The sequence below is a fragment of the Peromyscus maniculatus genome, chromosome 1, assembly GCF_049852395.1.
Source record: "Peromyscus maniculatus bairdii isolate BWxNUB_F1_BW_parent chromosome 1, HU_Pman_BW_mat_3.1, whole genome shotgun sequence".
Taxonomy (NCBI): Eukaryota; Metazoa; Chordata; class Mammalia; order Rodentia; family Cricetidae; genus Peromyscus; species Peromyscus maniculatus.
Window position 1 is genome coordinate 175,530,881 of NC_134852.1, and position 26,834 is coordinate 175,557,714.

Below are 26,834 nucleotides of genomic sequence, written 5' to 3' on the forward strand. Positions count from 1 at the left end.
TCAGTGCTGTTCCACTGTGTTTTAACCATTGCCTGTTACAATTTAAAATATCTTATCAAAATATATTACTATAAACACTTACTAATGTGTTATGAAAAGCAGTGCTAGAACCAGGCCTCAAAGTCAATTACTTTGGCATGAAAGGAGAAGTGAATGTACAGAAGTCTTCAGTTAAAGCCAGACAACTGCCTTGGCATGCTGTGCAGCCACCAAGGAAACTTTTGAGCAAAGTGAGAAATATTAGCAAGAATGCTGACAATGTGAAAAGCATGAATGGCCAAACACTTACGTGCTCCAGGAACACAGCTACATTCTTTATATTTTGTCCTTCATATTTTGTGGGTTTTCAATTAGGTGTCTGTGCTGGGTGATTTTCACTATCAACTTGACACAAATAGAATCACCTTGGAGAGTTGGTTCTTTGTTTGTTTGTTTGTTTTTTCCCAAATTGAGAGTTTTGTACAATATATTTTGATCACATTCGCACTCCTAACTCTTCCCAGATCCACCTTCACTTCCTTACACACTCAAACTTGTGTTGTTTTTCTTTGTTTTAAAAACCCTTAAAGACCAATTTGTGTTACTCAAATACCTGGGAATAGAGTGTTAATGAAGCATCATCTAGATCAGGTTGGTATGTGGGCATGATTGTGGGGTTTGTCTTGACTGTTAATTGAGATGGGAGATCCACCTTAAACGTGTGCAGCACCATTTTATAGACTGGACCCTGAACTGTGGAAGAGTGAAGGAAGCTAGCTGAGCAAAAGCAGCAAGCAGGCAGCATGGCAGCATTTTTTCCCATCTGCCTTCAATTGTAAATGTGTGTGCTGGTGTGAATGAGAATGGCCCCTGTAGGCTCATAGGTTTGAATATTTGGTTCCCAGTTAATAGAACTGTTTGGGAAGGATTAGGAGGTGTGGCCTTGTTGGAGGAGATGTGTCATTGGGAACAGTTTTTAAGGTTTCAAAAGATGCTTGCCATTCTCTGTGTGTCTGTCCATCTGTCTGTCTGTCTCTGTCTATGCCCCCATCTCTCTCTCTCTCCTCTGTCTTCTCTCCTCTCTCTTTCTCTCTCTCTCCTCTCTCTCTCTCTCTCTCTCTCTCTCTCTCTCTCTCTCTCTCTCTCTGTTGGTCTGTCTGTCTCTGTCTCACACTTGTGGCTCAAGATGATGTAAGCTCTCAGCTACTTTTCTAGGGCTGAGCTGCCTTCCTACCGCCACACTTCCAGCCATGTACTCTAAGCCTCTGTCACTAAACACCAAATACACTCTATCTTTGTGTGGTGTTTTATCACAGCAAGAGAAAAGTAACTAAGACAATGTGATATAACTGGTTCCTTCAAAGTTCCTCCTGTTATAACTTCCCTCACAATGATGGGCTATAGCCAGGGTTCACGTTAGTATTTTATCACAGTACCAGACAGGGAATTAGAACTCACAGCTTCATTTTGTTTAAAGATAGAGCCAGGTCTTGTGAAAAATAAAGAAACAGGCCTGAAATTCATTTTGGAATTATGTATTTCCTTATGCTTTTTCTTGTGTTTATTTCTTGTGGAGAGGAAAATCATGTATCACGATGTGTATGGAGGTCAGAGGACAACTTTTGGGTGGAAATCTTCTCCTTCTACCTTTCTACCATGTGGGAACTCAGGTTGTCAGGCCTGATGGCTAAAGCCTTTGCCCACTCAGCCATCTCATTAGCCTTTGAAAACAAGTTTTGGCATGTGCATGTGGACTATAAATTTTTATCACAAACTATAAGTCCTGTTGTATTGGAAAATTCTAAAAATTATATATAAAGATAAAAAAATCACCATAATTTCACATTCAATGGCCAATTTTGCCAACATTTTGAGAGCTTCTCTAAGTTTTTTATTTTATCTATATTTTCATGTAGTTTTAATGAACTATACATATTAATGTTAATTTTTTAACTTTCAATGTTTTATTAAGCCCTGTTCATGAACAATGTAAAGGCTATACAATGCCTGTGATCATAATATATTAACATTATTCCTAGTAACACATATTCATGCATTCTCCAAGTTTTACTATTATAAATAATATACTGACCAGCATATGTGGCTTTATCCTTATTTTGAATTATTTTTCTTTGTTGAAATTTCCTTAAATGAGACTTACAGGGTTAAATAGTAATGTAATATAAACTGGCAAACTCCTTCCCCGGAAGATGAAACAATGTATCCCTGCCTAACACCAAACAAAACTATCCATCTCCTCCCGTCCTTATCCCCCGTCATCATTTTAAAAACATTGCCAATTTTATTAGCAAAATTCTTAATTTAACTCATATTTCTTACTTTTAAATTCTATCTTTTACCTATATTTATTTGGTTAATTGTATTTCCGACCATATGAATTGCCTATACGTGTTCTTTGTTCATTTCTGTAAGGCCTTTAACAATTCTCTTGCAATAACTGTTTCTGTATGTGTTAAATATATCCATCCATAAGCTATCATATGTACTGTTGTTATGGATTAAGAGTTATTTTCAATAAGAAAAAGGATAGCGAGAAAGTAACATACAATAAAGATGGTATCATAAATTCTTTTTTTCCTCTAAACTAGTAAAAGCTAAATTGGTTGTGCAACTTTTTCAAAACACTTTTCTATTTGCTTAGTCTGTTTGTTCTTTCACATAATTCTTACAATGTTCAATTCTGATAAAAAGCAAAACTCCATTGAGGTTTTAAGTTATATTTAAACTTACACATTTCATTTATAATCAGTTTTTCGGTCTTGTCTCTTTCAATCAGGATTCCTGTATCAGCTCTTGGGATCTTTGTTTTTGTTGTTAGCAAGTAAGTGAATAAACTCAGCAACTCCTTCCTCCCTTGAGTCCACAGTAGCTGCAGCCAACAGAAGCCGCGAATAGACTCCCGCCTTAACCAAGGTGGATACCCGAGACTGTTTCCTCTATCTGAAGCCAAACCCTTCAGTGTTCCTTCCCTAATCCTCCCTTTAACAGTAGCTGCATCACTCAGGCCTGCAAAAGATGAAGGGGCTAGCACAAGGTCCTTTTTGTCATGTTCTGATGACCAATTCAGTCATCTGACAGCTCTGATTCTGGAGACAGAGAAACAATCTCTTGATGATGGAGGAGCCTCTACAAGGAAGAAAGTTTGGGGTTTTCTGGGGGGCAGGGTACTAAATCACCACATTTCTTGCATTGGGCTTGGAAAAATTCTCTCCAAGAAATTGTTTTATGTTGTGTTGCTATATTTGTATGCTTTCCTCTTTTACAATTTACTGGCTAGTGTTGCATGAAGAAAAATTTTGTTTTATTTTGTTTTTCGAGACAGGGTTTCCTGGCATTCTTGGAACTTTGTTTGGAGACCAGGCTAGCCTTGAACTCACAGAGATCCGCCTGCCTCTGCCTCCTCAGTGCTGAGATTAAAGGCATGCGCCACCACCACCCAGATGGAAAATTTTTATTTTGTTCATTCTGTTACTTCACAGTTTAATATATCTTGGTTCTTCTAATAGTATATAATTACACCATTTGAGACAATAATGGCATTTTTAAATCTTCTTTTTCAGTAGTTAAATATTTTAATTTTATCTCATAGATATTTTACTGGTTAAGATGCCCAAAGTAATGCCAGTAGGAGGCCACTTTTATTTGGTTTCTCTTGTATATTTTCTTCCCTCCCCCGCCCCCCTCATCCCCCAGTTCCCATCTCTACACCCCCTTTCTCACCCCAACTCATCATACATGGGATCAGCCTAAGACGTTTCACTGGCTACTCAAGTATCTTAAAAGTGAGGCCTTGCCCTCTTGTCCTGTTGTTCAATTGCTAAAATATAAATATGTTCCAGCTATAAACTGGACTTCAAAAAAATCAACACTCCATTTCCCCGAGCTGAATTAAGTTCCATACTTGTATGTGTTCATAAGATAAAAGTAAATAGAAAGGTGATTTTCATTCCCTGCAAGTTCAAATCAGGGTGGAGACAATAAATAAGCAAGGGGGAAAACGATTAATACATCTTAAATACTTCGAACCTTAGATATTTTCTCCCTTAAAAAAATCCATTAATTTCCAAAAATAAATCATAGATAAAAAAATCATTGATTCTTACAAGCAGCAAGTGTTTCTTAATAAATACAAGACATTGTAAGTCTCAGTAATTAATCCCTTCTCTCCGCTTATGCACTACATGTGACGAGTCACCCACAGGAGTAGAGTTAGAATAGGATTCGTGTACTCACAGGTGGTGGATAATTATACTGTGGAGTATAGTCTTCAGAGTACGTTGTTAAAGCACACCTAAGAAGAAGAAGCCAAGAGGTCAGAAAAAGAATGACCCCCCCCCCCAAAAAAAAACCACTGACATAAAACAAACATTTTGATAAAGATTGGCACTGATAGTGTTTAAGTCCAGTCTTCCCAGGCCATCTTCACAGTATTACCTATCCCTAGCAAGCATTCCTTCAATTACTTCCAAATCCTTACAACCTTCTGTGTGCCAATACTATTAACACCTATAGCTACCAAGTCCCATGTCCACATGTTAGGTGCTCTGTATTCCCTAGATTCCCTACCTCACCTACTTCCTACCTCAAGATCCTTTTGACTCCATGTCCTACATTCTCTGCCAGATGATAACCAAAAAGATCTGGAAGGCACCTAGGTGGCTGAAATCACAGACTATTCCCAGGCCCCTCCCCCACCTCCTAAACACACAGAAATGTTAGATGAATCATATGCCCTCCGCCAAATATATAAGCCTAGCCAAGCTCAAAAGGAAGCCTTTGGAGTGCTGGAGATGAAAAGACACATGCTATGGGAATCACAAAAGCTGACATCCTAAGCATACAGGGAAGAGTTTTAACTACTGGTAATGAACAAGAGAAGTGATCCTGGGTTTACTGTACTTCCATAATAGAGAGACTAGAAAAACCCCAGTTAGGAGCCCAGAGAAACTTACAAGGGTTTCTCTGTTTAGAGCTTTGGGTAAGGGAGAAGATGTTCTTCTACAGAAATGAAGCTGCACTTGTGTTCCCTGCAATAATATAGGAATGGATGGTCAAAGAAAATATCCAGTTTCTTTGGAAAGCAAGAGCATTCAACAAAAATCTCAAAATAACAAAATCCAACTCAGGCAGGCAAATGGGTACAGGTGGTAGATTTAGCCTGGTGCTAACTTTGTGTTGCTTCCTGAGCAGCAGCAGCAGCACCTGGGAGCCTGAGAGCTATGAGAATATAGTCTTCCCTGCATTTTGGAGGAAGACCCCAGTAGATACCAAAATCTATGGATGCTCAAGTCCCTTCTGTAAATTCGTATTTGTGTATAGCACATGTACATCCTCATGCACATTCTAAGTCATCTCTAGATTGCTTACATTACTTAGCATAATGTAAATGCTCAGTAGATAGCTTGGACACTACATGGTTTCAGGAATAATATTTTTTTTAAGTCTTTACATGTTCAGCAAAGAGTTGGTTTTCTTTCAATTATTTTCAGTCCATGATTGGTTGAATCTACAGATGTGAAATGCATGATAGTAGTTAGGTCTTAATGGGGACAAAGGGATGAAGAGGAAGATGGTGGAGGGGAGGATTATTTAAAACTAAGACTTTATGAAAAAGCCTTATGAAAACCTACTGCTTTGTAAACGAATTAAAAAATATACAACTAAAGAAGATATTTGAACATAGGGAGCCTGCAAGGGGGACCAGTGTTCCGTCCAGAAGACAGGGGATATTAAATGAAAATTACATTGTGTGGGATACCCCCCCCTCAGAAATTATTGGTCAGGGAGGCCCCAGAGGCCCCAAAACAACTCAAACTACTGCTACAGCTCTTTATTGTCCACTATAGCTAGATGGTAAGATCATACTGCTGAAGACACAATATACTTTGGTTGAAGAACATAGAGGAAACCAAACAAGGACCAACCTGAATAGTCTTTATGTTGGATAGCTCTCATAGCCCTGGAAGATGCTACATAGGTCACTTGGGGAGAAAAGCCATCAATGGACTTACTGATAGTATATTCAGTATTCTAAAATACCAACCTCCCTACTGGAGCAATAGGGCATGACCATTATAGGAATAACCAATAACTGGCAAGTTGGAATGAGGTCTGCTCCACAGGAGGGACTCCGTGCCTGGTCCTGGAAACCTGATAAAAACCCATGGGTGTGAAGGTCAAAGGCCCCAGGAGGGAACCTACTATTGTTTTGCTAAGTAAGCATATTGCCAATCTGCCTTGTAAATACTTATGTTTATGCCCATAAAGTGGTGCAGCTCTCAACCTAGGTCAGAGAAGCTTCTTTTTGTAGTGGGTAGCAGACAATGCAGAGTCTCCTAACTGGTCAAAAGTGCTGAGGATGAGTGACTAAACTGGCTACATATCAGCCCCCTCCCCCAAGGATCAGAGGACATTAGAGGAGAAGGGTAGACAGGATTTAAGATCTTGAAGATGGGGAGGAGTCCTGTTCAACGCTGTCTTCTGGACATGACACAGTCACCACATTGATGAATCACAGCATCTGTGGTTCCTAGCATAAGCCCGGCACAAGAACAAGTCAGTCAACATCACAGCATGAATGGAGAAGAGCTGCTGGCTGTGGGGCTGCTGGGAGAGGGAGGCCAGCTTTCCTCTTTGTGGCTGTGGCCATGCTCTGGTGGGCGGCCTCACACTAATGAGGATGCAGGCAGCACTGAGTGGGCTCAGTGGTCAGTGGGGTCGCTATAAAAACAGGAGGGATGAGGAGGGAGAGGGAACAGAAGCAGAAAGCATAATGAAGGTGGAAGGGAGATATATGGCAGGGGACCCAGGGCTAGTAATGAGGTTGGAGGTGATTAAGATAAATTGTATACACACATGAAATTGTCAAAGGATAATTAAAAATTATAATAAATCAGATGTTCAACTTCTTAACTTTCAAATCAGTAAATGAAATTTGAAAGACCAACTTAGAAAAAAAGAAAGAAAGGAAGGAATACCATACAAAAAGTTACAAGGAAAGTTACAGAAGATATTTGCATAAATTTTACCAAGATAGAATTAATATCCAAATAAAAAAATTAAGCTCTTGTAAATCAATGGTTAAAAAAAAATACCAAAGGAAAATTGACCAAGGTAACACACAGGCAATTTGCAAAAAAAGTCGGGAAGGCTCATTGCTGTTAGGCAATAAATCCAGTAATTGGTGAAATGCAAAATGAAACGGTGCAGTACCATTTTATCTCTATTACACTATTACTTTAAAACCTTTATAATGTTTTGAAGGTATGAAAGAATAAGTATTCCTATACTCCTGGAACTTACCAGTGTCCAAGAATCCTGTGAACCTGGGGTTATAGGCAGATCTGTCAGGTCTAGAGTCGAGCTGGAGGACCTCAGTGTCAGTACTCTAATCAGACTCAATGGCAGCCTACAGTGACTTGAAGTCCCTTCCCTATCTAGAGCTGATAGGCCCAAAGTCAGATCCACACCCACGGTATCAAGGATTTCCTTTGGGATTTCCCTTAGTAGAAACTGATAGCAACTTAGTAGAAGGTCAGTCACTCTTCTGTGACAGGAGCCATAGAATGTAGTGTCTCCACCTCATGGAAGAAGCTAACAGGAAGATGATGCTGAGGATTGGAGTCCTGAATGCAGGCTCCCCCACAGACTTTCCAATTGTGCCATGGAGTCTTTTAACAAACTTACTCTTTGCCTAAAATGACCTTGTGTCTCTGTCACTTACAACTGCAAGAGTCCCATTCCAGAGTCCGTGGCCATTAATCACTGTAATCATATAACCAATTCCCCTTGCTCTGAGTCCAAACATTCTGATCAAAAGCTGGCTTCCCATATGGTTTCCACAGAGGGAGAATGCTTTCATTAGGCTGTCTGGTGTGCTTGAAATTTTTATTTCTCATTATAAATTAACTAATTAGAATTCTGTGTGTGTGTGTGTGTGTGTGTGTGTGAGAGAGAGAGAGAGAGAGAGAGAGAGAGAGAGAGAGAGAGAGAGAGAGAGAGAGTTTATGAGCACAAATCAGTCTCCATGAGTCAGATAAATGCTGAAGCACAGATAAAAACGGCCTTTCTGGAAGTATAAAACTGAAGACCAGATGCTGGTAGATTCATGGGGGCAATGCTACGCTGTCAGGATGTCTGGAAGTTAGACAGCTGGCTTTCATCCAGTATCACCCACAATTTGCCACACATACCCTCATTGACCTTTAACAGGTGCAGAGAATAACTAAAGATGTTTTCTGAGATGAGCAAGGCTGATATTTATCATTAGATCCATGACATTAGTTAAAATATCTACATGTGCATTAACATGAGGTGAAAATGGGAATGGCTGATAAGATGATGCACCCGACCCACAGAGTTCTCCTAGCTTGCAAAACCCTCAAAGTTTAATTGCTTGTTCTTTATTTTGTCTAAGGCAAGGGGAGCTATTTTCTTACCTCCTTTCCCAGGAGGTAGAACAAGTATACAACGGACTAACCATATCAGATGGTGTCTTTTAAATATGAGTGACTCAAAGGAACAAATAATTGATTTTAAATTAATCTCTTCCCTGGCAACAACAGAAGTACTTATTATTAAGACAAGTCTAGCTACTGGAAGCCATGGGTCTCCATATTATGGGTGAGAAGGGGAAGATTTTGCACTCAGGGAAATTAAATTCCATTTATAAGCATCATTTTCTTTTACATTGCATGTCAATCTAGATGCAAAGGTACAAGTCTATAATAGCAGATTTGGGAGGTGGAGGGGGACAAGGCCATCCTTGGCAGCATGACAAGTTGGAGACTAGTCTGAGACACAAGACACTGACTTGCCCTGCCAATCGTATATTGAGCTGATTTGAATGCCCTGGTCATTTCTTCCTTCTTCTCCCTTCTGATTAAGTCAGATGGAATTCAGTAGCTGTTCAACAGCTTCAGAATACAGGCAGATATTTAGAAACTACCTCCTAAAAAGTTAATGAGTACGTGATGGAGATCAATGATGAACTGCAGGACAATTGGAATCTACTGTTACTCCCGATCAAGGCTAGTACTGGCTTAAAATCCCTAGCATCTTTATAAGCATTCTTCCCCTCCTATCAGGAACACAGTGATATGACCCAAATTTTCTCCTTTCTGCTTTGCCCTTAACTCATTCTGGAACATTCAGACAGTCACTTAAACACTCTGCATCCTAACAACTCCCATTCATATTTATTTCATAAATATTTATGGAGTAGATAACTGGATTAATTAATGGGGAATCAGACACATGCTTTAATTTCTTCTTCTACACAGTTAAGAACAACCTCAGCCAAATGACCTTGGATGACTGTTAGGAAGGACAGACTGCAGACAAAACATGTAGAAGTTCTAAAGGACAAGGTATGGTATACATAATAAAGCATGAAACACAGTGTATTGATTGGTGAAACACTCTGCCATCAACTGAACCAGACAAAATAAAAGTCAAGTTCTACTGCTTTCGAGGTCCCTTCCTGTTTTTTGGAAAGTTACCACCTCCTAATGAGCCCTGTTTAGTGAGAATTGTTGCAGCATCTAAAGTATCCTGCAATGATATGGTTATCTCATCACTCCTAAAAGACAGCATTCATCTGTAAGCTGGAGAATGGATGAAAGGGACAAGGCTGGGCTGGGGGCGGGGAGGGAAACCAACTTTGATACTGATATTAGCAACTGGGACTGGATCTGTCTGTTCTCCAGTCTCAGTCTCCAAGCCTCTGATGCTGCCTCAGCTCATGGCCTCATCCCCCTCTGGATGCCTAAGCAAGAAGGCTAGGAACCATCCTGAAGCCACCTCACCCCCGTAATCAGCCAGTGGTCCGGTAAATGTCAGTTCTTTCTCAATGCATCAAAAAGCTGCACCCTTCTCTCCTGCCACACTGTCATTGTCAAAGACTGGGATCTTGTTTTGTCTTCCCTTGATACATAAGAGTCTCCTGATGGCAGCCTCAGTGGTCTACCAGTGTTGTGCTTTCTGAAACATCAGTATCTGATGTCATCCCTGTGCTTGAAAACCTTTCCCATCACTGACATGATAAAAACCAACTTCTTCACACAGCTTTCAGGCCCTGCTCACTCCGCTGTCTTGAATGTAGACTCACCCATGATGGGCCCTGTCTCCACATGTCCTATATCTTTTGCTGAAGAATGTCCTTCTCTTGCATTGGTCTAGCAGTTCAGGGGTCTCTTCTATCTGGAAGCCTCTCCTAACCTCCCCAGTCTGAGTTACATTGCTCCCTTGAATCCTGTGTTTATTCCCAGCATGCAACACCCTGCAAGTTGGTCCATTCAACACTATTCCAGCCTACCCTCTCATTTTTCTCTACCTAGAAGCCTAAAACAATATTGCAGTCAAGGTGACCCTGCCAGAGTCTGTCATGAAGTACCGGATTAAGATTCTAGAGAGGACTTCCATTCAGCTCATCACTTTGTCCCTTCTAGAACAGCTTTGTGTTTGCAGCATAGGAACCACCCTGAGGCTATAAAGATGAAAAGTAGCTCATCTCAGGTCCCTTAAGACGTTGCTTAGCACCATCCCAGCCTTGGATTCCTTGCCCTTAGAGTTCATACCAGGTGGCCAAATGCATCCCTTACTCAGGAACTACCAGCTAAGTTTTCTATTACTTTTAGTTGATTGCTTACCAATGCACCAGGACTGATTACTTCTCCTGCCTCAGATATCAAACAAATGACACTGTCTTTTGCATCTATACTACCACTGTCAAAAATTTCCTGCTGCAAAGTAGACAGTCATCAAATGGGTATGTTGGAAGAATTTCCTCAAGCCTAATAAATTTTGGAAGCCATTTGAAAGAATAAAGCATCCAGGTTTAAGTGTTACTGTATGGAAATGAAAGTGCAGCTCAAATATAGACAGCAGCAAAGGTTTCTGTAATTCTAGAAAGTCCTTATTGTCTTTAAACTATATCTCTACCTTAAAGATGTACTATCCACTGAGAGAAGCTGAAGACTTTAAGTGATTATAAATACGTTGTAAATGACAACTATATAGCTTGCACTATGACTGTAGGCTCACCCCAACATAGGCAAGAAAAGGGGAAGCCTATATGGTCTGCTTAGATTATCTTTTTATCCCATTGATCTGGCAGCTCAGGTGTCATTTCTACCTGGAACTCTGGCATGGGGCATAAAGAAATGAGAGACATGTGTGAACTCCCCCATTGTGACAATTTGAAGATCTTCACTCATCTTGGCCATTGTAGTGGTTGCTTTTTAAATAAAGATTGCTTATATTTCTGGTGTATGACATGATGTTTTGCTGTCCTTGGACACAGTGAATTAATGCAGTCAAACTCACAAAAATATCTTCCCACTGGTGCCTTTTATTTTTGTGGTGTGAATACTCATGATCTACTCTCTTAGCAAACTTTACATGTGCAATCCTCAAGTATTGACTACAACCCCTAACTGGTCAATGACTCTCTGGAATTTATTCATTTTTCAGGATGGAAACTTTGTACCCCTTGATCAACATTGTTCCAGTGCCTAGTAAGCATCTGCTTCTGGGAATTCAACCTTCTAGATTCCACATATAAATGAGATAGTGCAGTACATTTTTGTGTATATAGTTTATTTAACAGGATCCTTTTTTAGTATCTCTGATCATTTGGTGGGGTGAATGGGCTGACTGGGGTTTCTGCTCCATGTAATATCAGAACCACTATGCTGTCCAAGATGGCTCACTTCCACTCTTGTGGGTATTCTTCTGATTGTATAAGAACTCAACTGGAGATGCCAATACAGTGTGCTGTCACCTCCGTGTGACTGCCCTATGCATCATTAGTTTCACAGTATGTCAGCTGGAGTCCAAGATTCGGAAAGTTGAAACTGCCAGTTTTCTTAAGGTTTGAACTGGAAAGTTTGGAATCTCACTTCTGCAACATTCTATATCAGAGGAAGAGCTAACTGTCAGTCAAAACAAGAGTTCTGAAGATATTCTGTTGTATATGCTAGTATTTCCCTTTATTATTCAAGTTCGAGTTGGGCTTCAATAACTTGTAATTATGAGAGCAAAACTAATAAGATGAAATACTTCCAAATAGCTAATTATGTATCAACACTATTCCAGTGGCTTTGTATATGTTAATTAATTACTCCTAAGAGCTCTCTAAATTGATTTCATCATTTACATTCTGTACAGGGTAAAACATATGCACAGAGACTAAAGTAATACGTCCAAACTCCCACAGTTGGTACTTAATTACAAGCCAGGATTTGAACTAAGATTTGGTGAGACAACTCAGCAAGTAAAGGCACTTGCCACCAAGCCTGACAACTTGAGTTCAATCCCCAGGATACACTTAAAGGAAAGAGAGAACTGATTCCCAAAAGTCACCCCTGGATGTCCACAAACATGCCATGTGAGCACACCCACCACACACACAAAATAATAAATGCAATAAAAATTTAACACCAAAACTTATGGTCTGAGATGTTTTATTATTAATTAGAATGAAAGAACAACTAGAATTTTGATATATAGTTCTCTGTATATCACTTTCTTTTGTAAACACGGAAATAATAATTGCTACATTTAGACAGGCCAAACCCTGAGCCCGGGGACACTGTTGTGTATGAGGATATTTTATTTCAGGAATTGGCTGACATGGAGGCTAAGATGTCTATAACCTGCTCTCTGCAAGTCACAGAACCAGAAAAGCCATTGGTGCAATTTGTATACAAGGAAGCTGATGGTATAACCCATCATCAGGCATGTGAACTTGGGGTGGGATGGAATATAAGTTCAGAATCCAAAGTCCTGATAACAAGGAGCTCTGGTGTCTGAGGATGGGAGACCATAACATGCTAGTACAAGGAGAACAGATCTGGTCCTTCTGCTTTTGTTCTGTTGGGACTGTCCATGGACTGGAGGATGCACACTCACATGGGTGGAGAGCATCCTTACTTAGTCTAATTCAAATGCTAAATTCATTCATAGATACCCCTGTAGCATGAATCTTTAAAGTTCCTATTAATAAGAACAAACCTGAAGCCAAGTATTGGGGTGAATGCTGGAAGATCAGAGAAGCAGAACAAGCCACAGCTACCTCACCTCGCCAGTTCCTCAGCTGATCCTGTTTCCTCAGGCTGAAAGCCTCTGAGTCCTCATCTGAATAGGTCTCAGCTGAACTGCTGCTCAAAGCCTGAAAGCTTAACCAGCCAAATGCTTCTAGTTTCTGGTCCTCATACCTTATATATCTTTCTGCTATCTGCCATCACTTCCTGGGATTAAAGGCCCACTTTCTGGGATTAAAGGCATGAGTCACCATGCCTGACTGTTTCCAGTGTGGCCTTGAACTCACATTGATCCAGAGGGATTTCTGCCTCTGGAATGCTAGGATTAAAGGCATATGCTACCACTGTCTATCCTCTATGTTTAATATTGTGGCTGTTCTGTTCTGTAACCCCAGATTAGTTTAGTAGCATGCACAATATTTTGGGGAACACAATACTACTACACACCCCCACCTGCACACACAGAAACAGTGTTTTACCAAATCTCTGGGTATCCATTGGCCCAGTCAAATTAATATATAAAATTAACCTTTGTAAGCACCAAGCTTCTAAACTTAAAGTGAATTTTTTCCTTTTTAAACAAGTGGAGATACTGATTATTCAAACATGCATAGACTCTAGCCTGACATTTTCCCCTGTGAGGCAGGGATCATGTCAACATCCTTCTGGGCCTGAAGTGCGATGTTTGGAGTACTGAGTGATGGTGCCTTTCTAGTTGGCTGAATTTGCTGAAATGACTTCAGAGCCAACTAAGTACTATTTCTCTTCACATTATTCCTGTAGGTAGTGTATCCTTGCTCAGATGATATATGTTGCTGCCAAATCAGTGGGATGCTTTTCCTTATAGCAATATTTGGGGCAGTGGTACTGGAATTCGGGTTGTGTGCCTTGGCAAGGTGTTTTAGTGCCTAGTAATATCTTGTTCCATTTGCGCTGTAATTCAAATAATTTGATAACAAAACTTAGGTCAAAGCATGTGATAGAGTGTCTCTTGGCTCTCGAGGTTTGACGTAACAGTTAAACAATGGCTGATTCATACTGCTCTTTGTTCCCCAATGTTAATGTATCTTCTACATCTGAGTCCATTACAGTAGCTTTTCAAGTTCCATCAACAAAGTTGGGTTTCCTAGGTTTCCAGATTTGTTCAATGAGGCAATCAAGAATGATAAAGTTAGGCATCCTTGATTACCTCTTGAGGTTGCCAGCCTGTCCGGTGGCTACAGTCATCCTGCCTCTCTGCATGTGTCAGGAAGAGGCAGAAGATTTGTTTCCTTTCTGCTGCTGGGCTGGCTTTGTGATGGCTGTGAGAAACAGTGCTGCAGAAGCGAGATTCCAAACTTTCGAGTGCAGACCTTAAAAACTCGCAGTTTCTGCTTTCTGATTCTTGGACTCCAGCTGACATACTGTGAAACTAAAGATGCATAGGGCAGTTACACAGAGGTGACAACACACTGCATTGGCATCTCCTGTTGAGTTCTTATACAATCAGAAGAATACCCACAAGAGTGGAAGTGGGCCATCTTGGACAGCATAGTGGTTCTGATTTCACATGGAGCAGAAACCCAGTGAGCCCATTCACCCCACCAAATGATCAGAGATGATAAAGTGGCTGATTTGAAACTGAAACAGGCCTTGCCCCGCTCCCCACAAACTCCATTTCCTATCATAGCAAGTTCTCCAAATATCCAAGTCTGGATCATGTGACCAACACCTGGGCTTGTGGGGAGGGTGAAATGGACAGAATCAGCCTGTCACATGGCCTAGCTGAATTACAATGAATGGAGGCAAGGATGCTGCCCCAAAGAACAAGCCTAGACACACGGAAGTGAATGTCTCTTCTGTGAAAGATGGAGATGAGAACGAAGTTCAGATCTATTTCCCTTCCATTCCGTGGACCCCCACTCTGCGTGTCACAGCTTATTATTATTTACTCTACATTCTCACAGGGACATTTTTCACAGTGTTTCCCTTCTTGAAATATGTTCGGCAACTAGATGGTATTTCACCAAGAGACAAGTCGTCACCATAAGTAGAAAGGGAAATAAATGCCTTGCCTCATACTTTCAGGGGGGAAAAGACAAAGAGAGCAAAAACACTCTTGTGATTTATATGCAGTCCTTTTGTCCTCTGCAGAGTGAGGCAGGTTTTAGAAATGCTAGCTGCCCCGTGAGAGGAATGAACTGTGAGCAGTTAAACTACAGCCTGAGCTTGCTACCGCTTCTGAGAAGAGACCACTTCACACACGGAGAGAGGAGCTCTCTGCCGACAATGGACACTTAACTGCCTCAACTACCTTTAGGTCTCATTTAATTTGCCTATTTGGATACCTTTCCCCTAATAGCCATTCATTAGCACAGGAAAAGGATGTTACAGATCATTTGGTTCAACCCCTCATGTTCCAGATGGAAGGGAGAGAGGATTATTAGCCAACAGCAAGGTCACCTAGTCTGTTCTGGGCAGTCCCAGAAGAAGGTCCCACATTCCCTATTTTCCCAAATTGTACTGTCTCAGAGAAGTCATTTAGTGTCAAAAGCTACCCAGTGACCAATACACTGTTAATTTTTTTTCATCTAAATTCTGGAAACAAGACACATTTATTACAAAATTTCAACAAATAGGCACCAATCACTACCACAGGAGGCAATGAAATTTGATAACAATGACAAGACCTTGTTCAAAGTCTTTCTTGGTTATTTGTCCACCCAGCAACCAGTACCCAGCACTGGGTTTCTCTCAAACTAGCACCAGCCCCTGGGGACATGCTTCTCACTCCACAAATATCCTGTGCCAGAATTGAATTTTCTCTACCAAGGAAGGAAAGAAGGAAGGGAGGGAGGGAGGGAGGGAGGGAGGGAGGGAGGGAGGGAGGAAGGAAGGAAGGAAGGAAGGAAGGAAGGAAGGAAGGAAGGAAGGAAGGCAGCCCTGATTTCTCTTACGGCTTCTTATCACAAGACCACACATAGTTGTGCGTGTGTAGATATGTGTGTGTGCACACACACATACACACGGCTCCTGATAACTGAGATCCTCACATAAAATGAGTTTGTATTAAATAATCAGATAATTGCCGGGTGGTGGTGGTGGTGGTGGTGGTGGTGGTGGTGGTGGTGGTGGTGGTGGTGCACGCCCTTAATCCCAGCACTCAGGAGGCAGAGGCAGGCAGATCTCTGTGAGTTCGAGGCCAGCCTGGGCTACCAAGTGAGTTCCAGGAAAGGCGCAAAGCTACACAGAGAAACCCTGTCTCGAAAAACCAAAAAAAAAAAAAAAACCTACCCAATCCAGTAAATAAATGATGATGACGATGGTATCAGATAGTTAAGGATCCACTTACAAGTAAGTTAGTTTCCCATGTCTCATAAATAATACTTCTAAATTAAGTTAAACTTACTTTAGAGGCTTGAGAATAAGGTGGAAAGACAAAGAAAAACAAAATTTTTGGGTCCAGGGTCACTCAATAATGGGGGACAGACCACCAAAGTCTGTTAAACCAGAAGCAAACTTTATTTTTAAAAAAAATCACCATGGGGCACAAAAGTTTACCAGTTAACTGGGACCACAATCAGAGTCAGGGATTTTGGAGCTGTGGCAAAGGCGGTGGGTTTCAAGCCCCTTTTTTATAGCAAAAGTTAGCATCAGGCACTGGATGCATGCCAGGCGTCTCGTAGAAACAACTATGAAAAGTTAACTTGGGTCCAGGCAGTTGTTGGCTATAAGGGGCAAGGAGGTTATCGTTAAAAGTTAACCCCTGGCTGTTGACAGAGGAGCTGGCTGTAAAGCAGAGAGCCATTTTAGAAGTTTATCTCTAGAGCTGATGACTGTCAACTTTTATTTTATTTTAGGTTTACAATTTTATATTACTATATTCCTGGACCCTTCAAAATTAGTGTATTTGGTAGATCATGCTCCCATTCTCTTCCTTATGTGCCTTAAGCAGCTGTGCCTCCCACAACTGTCTTAATTTTGACTGTCTGTATACATGGAGTAAAAATAATACATATTCAAGATATACCTCAACCACTGAAAGCAAAAGAGCACTGTTGATTTCTAAGAGATCTTTGAGCATCCTTGATTCTCAACACTCCCATCACCAACCATGGCCAATGCCTCAGGAAACTCATTTGTAAGAAAGTATGGCTGGATCTCAAGGGAAATACTAGATAATCCAGTTTTCAAGTCTACAAATGTCATTTCAGGTTTGTCTTTGATATAAATTTTCATCTCCATCTAACTGCTTTCTTTTATTACTTAGGGTCCTCTAAGGGAACAGAACTGACAGAACATATATGTATATTAAAAGAGGAGTTCTTAGATTGTTTTACAGGATGTGATCTGGGTAGTTCAACAATGGTTGTCTCACACTGGAGAGGGTGAGAATTGGGTAGCTGCTCAGTACATGAGGCTGGATGCCCCAGTGGTCCCAATACGGAGTCAAAGACCTGGAGAATTCCTAGAGAGATGCAGGGTTTTGATCTACATTGGATTGGTTTGATTTGATCTACAAGGAATTGGTTCTCACATCAGTGAAAGGCAGTCACTGGCAGGCACTATTCACATGTTAGTATGAGTCTTCCTGCTTTCAATAATCTAATAAAGAAACTCTCTCACAGGAGTGCCCAGCAGTTTGTTTTAGTTGATTCCAGATGCCATCAAATTGACAAGCCAAGACTAGCTACCTCATTTCTCTAGTACAATTTTCTCCTTTTCCTTAGTCCATGGAATGTGAAGAAGACATTATTAATGGAGCCTCTTTGCCTAGTTAAAGTCAGTAGTGTCAAGACAGTGCCATGAAACACTGTAGTTGTTCTTATACCCAGTGTTTCACTGAAGTATCATTACCTATTTATGAATAAATAGTGTTTTCTTCATATTTGTGCAAAGTGATATAGCAGCCATGGGTTGAGTTATGAAAAAATGAAGTACACAGTCTAGCACCATTACAACATAAATGGTGTTATCTAGAAATTAAGGTAACAATAGGTCCTAAATAGCAAGGCTATACCCAGTTTCTAATTTTTTTCCTTAAGAGGTAACATGAAGTTTAAATTTACATTATGAATACAGCTTTACTTTTATAAGCTGAAGCACATTATTTTGGTCCATTGAGCAAACTCATTTTTATTCATTGCCTTTTAAAGTTGACATTTAACTTCCACAGCTGTACAGCTAGCAAACAGCACAAGAAATTTTAATATTCAAGAGAGTGGATTTCAAACTGCCACAGGATTGTACTGTGTGCCATCCTGTAATTAATATACATTCACTGAGAGGAAGAATTACATATGGAATTAGTTGAAGAGGGTTGGAGTTGAACATATGTTTATTTCCTTGCTCATACTCACAAATCAAATTACACAAACAAGTAACTCTTGCAACTCAAGCTAGTAAGTGCTGGTTTCTAAAAGATTTGTCTTCAAAAGCATTTACTAAAACTGCAAACATTTTGATCTACAGGCCTTGAATCCTTAAATCAAGAAAGATAGGAATTTGGCCTTCCTCTTCTCTTATAATTTGCTGTTGAACATTAGAAATCAACAATTTGTAACCATGTTACTGCTACAGCATATCAGCTTATCCACATTCCAGAACCTATAGGGGATGGAGCCATGGCAGCCTTGCCATTCAGAGTATGGAACTCAGCAAGAAAGACAGGGATCCAAATCATAACATGAAAAGATGAATGATGTTTAGACAAAAGAGGTGCACGGTGCTATGGATATCTAAAAGGAGGGACCTAACCAGGTCATGGGGATAGGGACACAGTGTAAAAAGGTCTTCAGGAAAAGATGATCTTTCAGGAGAGACTGTATGACTTCAGAATTGGGCTTAAACATGCACATCAATCCTGCTTCCTCAAAGACTCTATTAAAACTTTAGGAATATGCATATTCCTAAATACATAAATATATGCATATATATCAATATATACATACATACACATATGTATAAATATATGTATATACACATATATATCAGTATATAAATACACATATTATAAATATATGTGTATACACATATATATGTACACACATATACACATGTTATAGCAATTAATGAAAAAAGAGGCCATGAGTTTGAAAAAGAGCAAGGAGGGGTATATGGAGGGTTTAGAGGGAGGAAAGGGAAGGGGAAAATGATGTAATTATATTATAATCTCAAAAAATAAAAAATACTTTAAAAACTTTATTTTTTTAGAATATTTTAGAAATTAGAGCCCACAGGAACAGAGAGAGCAGAAGAAACAGGAGAAACAACCTTTAAGAGCTCAAAAGAAGAGGAACCTGGCTTGGAAAAGTTAATCTAAAAGTCAGCAAAAAGAGTTGGGAGGAAATATTTGCTTAGTGGTAAAATTCTAATCCCTGCCTCCCTCCCAAGTGACCGCAGAGCAACTGCCTCATCCCTTCTCATCAGGAGACTCACTCACTGGAAAGGGGAAAAGAGAAAGTCCTTGGTCAACAACCTAATCCTGGGACTCTATCGGTAGACTTAGTAATGATGCCCCAGCATGATTACCCTTGCCTTCAAGGACAAAGGCCTTTCACTCTTCAGCTGAAGGACTGGGAGCCTCCACTAGGAATCTGACCATGATGCTGTTTGGAAGCAATGACCTGCATAGTCCCCTCCACTGAAGCTCTATGTCAGAATGTCTCACGGGCTTTGAATCCTACCATTGATCATGTCTGTAAATGCCAAAGATTACCAGCCTAGAAACATGTCTCCAGGATAGACAGACAACTCACAAGTGAAAAAATGCAAAGAAAAAATATTCTAGATCTAGAAGAAAAAGATCCAGTGGGTGTGAACTCAGGTAACAAAAGGTGAATTCAAAAGAAAGGAAAGATGTTACAAAACAATACGTAGTAAGAGAGAGTAAAAAAAAAAAAAAAAAAAAAAGCTAAGAAAATCAGAGGACCCAGACAAGCAACTCCATCTCCAAATAAAGGATTTGCAAACTAGAGTGCAGAAAAGGAGAGATAAATCACGAAATGCTCCTAACATCAGGCAAGGCTATAGAGTAAAGCATCTGGCAGAGTGACACAAGGCCCACATCTGTCACTATAGTGAGTCCTATAATACGGAACCAGACGCTTAGAATCTCATCATGCCCATGAGTCTATTTCCATGTATTTATACATTACGAACATTGTGTCGTCTTTAGAAAGATGAGTGGGTCAGAACTATTTTTGCAATGACAATTCTTGCTAAGCTCAAATGAGTACATTTCTTTACCCATAAAAATATTTATGTCTTGCTTGCTGTATAGTGGATTCTCTTTGTTTACTGCCATGCTCTAGGACACAGCCACAAACACCAAATTAGCAAATACTGAACCGTCACGAGAGGAAAGGTGAGGTCAGATTCCTGCAAGCCTCCAGGGCTCGGGCGTGTTTTGGTTTTGGTTTCTGTAACACAAATTGCTAAATGGTCTTATTAATAATAATAATAATAATAATAAAAAAACCCAGGCCAGATACTGGGGTGAAAGCTGAAAGATCAGAGGAATAGAACAAGCCAGCCACAAGTTCTTACCGCTAGGAAATCCTCAGCCCCAAAGAACTGCTTCCTGTATACTCACACCTTATATAACTTTGTGTGTCCTGCCCTCTTACTTCCTCTCTCTGCCCCGATACATCACTTCCTTTTTCTGCCTAGCTCTATCACTTCCTGTCTGTCTGTACAGACCTCCAGACCTCTATGGTTAACTAGTGCTAGGATTAAAGGCATGTGCTGCCACGTCTGGCTCTGTTCCCAGTGTGGTCTTGAACTCACAGAGATTCAGATGAATCTCTGCCTCCTGAATACTAGGATTAAAGGCGTATACTACCACTGTCTGACCTCTATGTTTAATATAGTGACTGGCTTTGTCCTCTGATCCCCAGGCAAGCGTTATTTGTAAGAGCACAAATTAAATATCACTACAGGTTTCTTCTCATTTTGGTAGAGAAAGAGCCTTACTGTCTAACCCAGATGGTCTCAAACATGCAATCCTCCTGCCTCTGCCTCACAAGGTTCAGGTACCTTGAATTTAACTATCAATTATTCCATAACTCTTGTGTGAATGAAGCTTCCTTAGTGCCTGGAATTTCTTCCTGCCAAAAGGCATGCCACAAGACACCTCTCCAGCTCTACATTTAGGCAGCATTTTTAATGAAACTGACAAAGAGCATGAAAGTTAGCAAAGCCTAATACTTAGCAATCTGTGAAAAGGACACATGTCCATAGTGTGAGAGCTGCAACAGCACAGAGATCATCTTTTATTGTCTCAGCTACAAGTGTGTGCACAGGTGACTTGATTATCTGCTCGTGACACAGATGATTTCATCAGCTGTGTAAGTATTGCTTTTTTTTTTCACAGTGCATGTTTATTTTGTCTGTTTTGAAAAAGGTCTCACTATGTAACCCAAGCTGGCCTAGAACTCACGACACCCTCACCGCAGCATCCCAAGTGCTGGCAATGTAAGCATGTGCCATCCTGCCATCATTTGAAGAGTGGCAAGGAATGTCAGAGAGTAGGAGAATTCACAAATAAGCCCTTGTTGTGGTCATTATTGTTACTATCGTCATTATTGTCATTGATGATGTGCCTCGTTATGGTCAAAACATCTGCTGTTATAGGAAAGTCCAAAACGTCATATAAAGGGCATTTTGTTGACCTTGGAACACTCCTCACCCCAGCAAACAAAGCTGCTGAATCAACATTTTGTACAATCAGCAGCAGTTTAGGGACAACTTACGGTTTTCTCTGATCTGGTGGGGATCCCATAAAAACATGCCGAAAGCCTGTGGGAGGCAATTCAGGATCCCTGTAAGCAAGACAGTGTCTTTTAAGAACTACATCAGACTTCCACATTTGACATTTCAAAGCCATTCAGAACTAATATGGAGCCAATGACTTTCAGAAAATTTTTTGAAGTTTGCAATATTTATATACTTTGAAAACTAAAATAAGCCAACAAGAGATTTTAATGTTTTCATCATTACTTTGAGCATTTACCAATAATTACAATATAAAACAAAGACTATTCTATGTACTTCTCTGGAGGGGTACTCTGCCTGGTATAAGACAGCAGATGTGGCTACACATAGCTGCTACCCTCAAGAACTCTGTCTCTTTCTGGAGAAATACACACAAAGAAATACCTGCCATCCCCCATGAATCAGACTTAAAAATACCTGAATCAGACTGCAAGAACAGCAGAGACACTAATCTTGATCAATGACAACTTTCCTAATTCTGACTGGCAAACGGTAGTTCTAGGCATGCTTCATACTTTATTTCTTCCAAACTTCAGAACAACCCTCTGACGTAAGTGTTTAAATAATTCCCATTTTACACATATACAGTCAGGATCATAGATGCCAAAGAACTTTGACAAGCAACTTGTAGAAGTGAGGTTCAAACCCAAACAGTAAGAACCCTGAGCCAGAAAATTCTATCAATAAAATGTGAGTTTTAGTTGAACCTTGAATAAGTAAAACCTTCATTGGCAAATGATTAAGGGTGAAGAATCCTTTTGGAAATAGGGTAGAGAATACGCAGGAAGTAGAGACAGTTATGACCCAGTCCTAACTGGGACATACTTGGCACATAGCTGGAACATACTTGCCTCTTTCCTGTGCATATAAACCATTCCTGAGATGTGTGGATTCTACAAACAAAAGAAGAGAAAATGAATACCTTTCCAAAATCCCAGGACATATTGTTTCCGCGTTTATCAAGGCCTTTTTCTTTCTTTGCACAAAGTCTTTGTTTAAGAAAACTTGGGACATCTGTTCATGTGTTTCTGATACACAGGTCTGGAGAAATAGAAGCCACATGAAAGAAAAATTAATTAATCACCATCAATGTCAGGCACTAAAACATTTCCCTACTAAGGCATTTTCTGATTTTAATTACTGACTCCAGCTGACATTTCAAACATAAAAAATAGCTCATAGCCACTGCCTATTTCATCATAAGTATACGAAAATAGCAATATCTGTGTGTTGTTGGGAAATAATAATAAATTCCTTTCTCACATAAAATGGGAAGCATTCATTCAACTAGGTACTAATTCTTCCTAATTCCCCCTTCTTTAACCTGTTCAGGATTAGTATATTTTTTAACTTCCCTAAAAAAACCCTAAAGGATTTCAAGTTCTTCAAATATCACTGTCACCATTTTCAGTGTTGTGCATTCTCTACCAAAGGATAATTCAATGGATTATCAATCAATTATTACTAGGAAGGATCATCTGAAAATTAAAAGATATACTTAGACCATGTACAGAAGCATTGTGGATAGTGTGGTGGTATTTTATTTGTGCTCAAACAAATAAAACTTATCTCTGCATCAGAGGACAGAGTCAGTCACTACATTGGACATAGAGGCCAGGCAGTGGTGGCACATACCCTTAATCCTATCACTCAGGAGGCAGAGATCCGTGTGATCTCTGTGAGTTCAAGGCCACACTGGAAACAGAGCCAGGCAATGCTGACACACACCTTTAATCCTGGCATTTGAGATCTCATGTTTTTGCTTGGGAAGGACACACGCCTTTAATCCCACGAAGTGATGGCAGGAAGAAGAAAGGTATATAAGGCGTGAGGACCAGGAACTAGAGGCTTTTAGGCAGTTCAACTGAGACCCTCAGAGATGAGGACTCAGAGGCTTTCAGTCTGAGGATTCCTAGAAACAGGATCAGCTGATGAACTGGCAAGGTGGGGTTGGCTGTGGCTTTTGCTGTTTCTCTGATCTTTCAGTTTTCACCACAATATCTGGCACCGGGTTGTTGGTTTTTTTTTTTTTGTTTGTTTGTTTTGTTTTTGTTTTTTTAATTAATAAGACCATTTAGCAATTCATCTTACAGGGTAGCATCTATTGGACCTTAGAAATGGAAGTTCTTATTCCTAAGAGCTGGAAGACTGTGGTGAGCTAAGGATTCAGTATTTTTACCATACAAACTTAGATGATGAGGACTCTGGAAGCCCAGAACAGAGGAGCAGAATGTATCACCAAGAAAATGCATCATTTTCCTAACCCAGAAGACTAGATTTCCCAAGACAGCCAGTCAAACTCCAGAATACATTAGACCCCAAAGAATTTGTTTATAAAATAATTTTTTAAGAAAACAGTGGGGGAAACCAATCTTAGGACACTAGAAGTCTTTCACTGCAGGAGGATTATAGCTATAGACAAAGGTTTCGGTACAGTCTGGTTAGCACAGGCTCTGCTGTAGCTACTCGAGGAAATTTTAATGTCTCTAGTCATGGTTCCCTGATTGAGGCCATGGCTCTCTAGATTCTTGGCTTCTCTGACCACTGATCTCAGAAGACTACAACCTCCTGAATCACATGGCCTCCCAACATCACATTCCCTGCGCCGGTCCATATGCCATTATCTTGGTTCTTCTTTTTTATCTTGCGTTTTCCTGCTCACAAATCAGGAGCAAGGAAAAGTAAATTGGGCCTTGTACATTGCAACAAAAAGAAGAAATATTTAAATGTCTCTTGGGGGGGGGGATGAGTTAGAGGCCCTCCCCTTTGCTTAAAGGTATATGATTTTAAAAATTAACTTTCCAACTTTCTGAAGGCTGTATGAAGCACAGGGATTTCCAGGAATAGGAAGTTTCAAGACTCCACACCAGAATTAGAATATAGGGATAAAGAAGCTGTCTGGCCACGGAGGCTACTCAAAGCCTCTGCGTAAGAGAGGTGAATTCAGGCCTTGCTTCTTCCTCTTCAATATTAAAATCTCACATTTCAGCTGGACTCGCAGAGTTATATAGACTACGTTTTCCAGGCTCCCTTCACACTTAGATAAGGTGTACACTGCACTATGGAGCATTAGTGGAAATCATTTATACAGCTTCCTGAGACAATCTTTTATATTCCTGTTCCTGCTACACAGAAGGTGAGCATTGTAGTTGGTATCCAGCAGCCATTCTGGATCTTACCCAAGGAATGGCAGAGAAGAAAGCTATGAGGAAAGATCTCTTGTGACCATCTGTGAAACTTCCATACTAGTTCTGATTTGCTATTCCCCAGACTTTTATATGAGAGAAGAAAACCTTATGTGAATAGCCTCTGTTGATTTTTAGAAGCTCATAGCCAAATCTAATCCTAAACCATCTTAATGTGAAAATTGCTTTATAACCTGATATAAGCATGATTCATAAAAGCACTTCCATATGTTTAAAATTATATATATGCATATATATACTGTGGGATGTTCTGTATGTTAAATGTGTTGCGCTGATTGGTTAATAAATAAAACTGGCCAGTAGCCAGGCAAGAAGTATAGGTAGGACAAGGAGAGAGGAGAATTCTGGGAAGTGGAAGGCGAGGCAGGAGACGCTGCCAGCTGCTGCCTTGAGTACCAACATGTAAGATACTGGTAAGCCACGAGCTATGTGGCAAAGTATAGATTTATAGAAATGGGTTAATTTAAGATAGAAGAGCTAGATAACAAGAAGCCTGTAACAGCCATACAGTTTGTAAGTAATATAAGTCTCTGTGTGTTTACTTAGTTCAGTCTAAGTGGCTACAGGACTAGTGGGTGAGAGAGATTTATCCTGTGAGATTTATCTAAGCAGGACTGGAAAAAACTCCAGCTACATATATATGCTCACACTGGAGACTGGCAGTTTGGTACATGAGATAGCTAAATTAACACAGCCCAAACTCACAGGACAGTGCCTAAAATTTCTATTTGATTTGCATAATAAAGTCTAGCTTGAGTCAAGTGATAATGCTTTTTAAAAATAAATTGTTTACAAGAAGCTCATTTCTTTTTTTTCCTTTTATTTTATTTTACAATACCATTCAGTTCTACATATCAGCTACAGATTCCCTTGTTCTCCCCCCTCCTCCCCACCTCCCCTTTTCCCCAGCCCACCCCCCATTCCCACCTCCTCCAGGGCAAAGCCTCCCCTGAGGACTGTGATCAACCTGGTAGGCTCAGTCCAGGCAGGTCCAGTCCCCTCCTCCCAGGTTGAGCCAAGCATTCCTGTATAAGTCCCAGGTTTCAAACAGCCAACTCATGCAATGAGCACAGGACCTGGTACCACTGCCTAGATGCCTCCCAAACAGATCAAGCCAATCAACTGTCCCACCTATTCAGAGGGTCTGATCCAGTTGGGGGCCCCTCAGCCTTTGGTTCATAGTTCATGTATTTCCATTCGTTTGGCTATTTGTCCCTGTGCTTTATCCAACCTTGGTTTCAACAATTCCCACTCATATAAACCCTCCTCTTTCTCACTAATTAGGCTCCCAGCGCTCCACCCGGGTCCTAGCTGTGGATCTCTGCATCCAGATTCCTCAGTCCTTGGATGGGGTTTCTAACACGACTATTAGGGTGTTTGGCCATCCCATCACCAGAGTAGGTCAGTTCCAGCTGTCTCTCAACCATTGCCAACAGTTTATTGTGGGAGTATCTTTGTGGATTTCTGTGGGCCTCTTTAGCACTTTGTTTCTTCCTTTTCTCATGTGGTCTTCATTTACCATGGTCTCCTATTCCTTGTTCTCCCTCTCTGTTCTTGATTCAGTTGGGATCTCCCGCTCCCACAAGCTCTCTTTCCCTCAACCCTCACCCTTCATTACTCCCACTCATGTCCAGGTTGTTCATGTAGATCTCAGCCATTTCTCCGTCATTGGGCGATCCACGTGTCTTTCTTGGGGTCCTGTTTTCCAGGTAGCCTCCCTGGTGATATGAGTAGCAGTCCAGTCATCCTTGTTCCACCTCTAGTATCCTCCTATGAGTGAGTACATACCATATTTGTCTTTCTGAGTCTGGGTTACCTCACTCAGGAGCAA

The 26,834-nt window shown here is 40.5% G+C and overlaps 1 protein-coding gene across 1 annotated transcript in view; it reads right to left on the bottom strand.

Moving 5' to 3' along the window:
* Window positions 1-26,834, bottom strand: part of Cfap95 (cilia and flagella associated protein 95) — a 93,035-nt gene that overhangs the window by 13,570 nt on the left and 52,631 nt on the right. The window contains exons 3-5 of the mRNA XM_006985375.4: window positions 22,720-22,838; window positions 21,776-21,844; window positions 4,234-4,291 (exon numbers count right to left, since the gene is read on the bottom strand). Coding sequence (XP_006985437.1) covers window positions 4,234-4,291; window positions 21,776-21,844; window positions 22,720-22,838 — 246 coding nt within the window. The remainder of the gene's footprint in view (window positions 1-4,233; window positions 4,292-21,775; window positions 21,845-22,719; window positions 22,839-26,834) is intronic.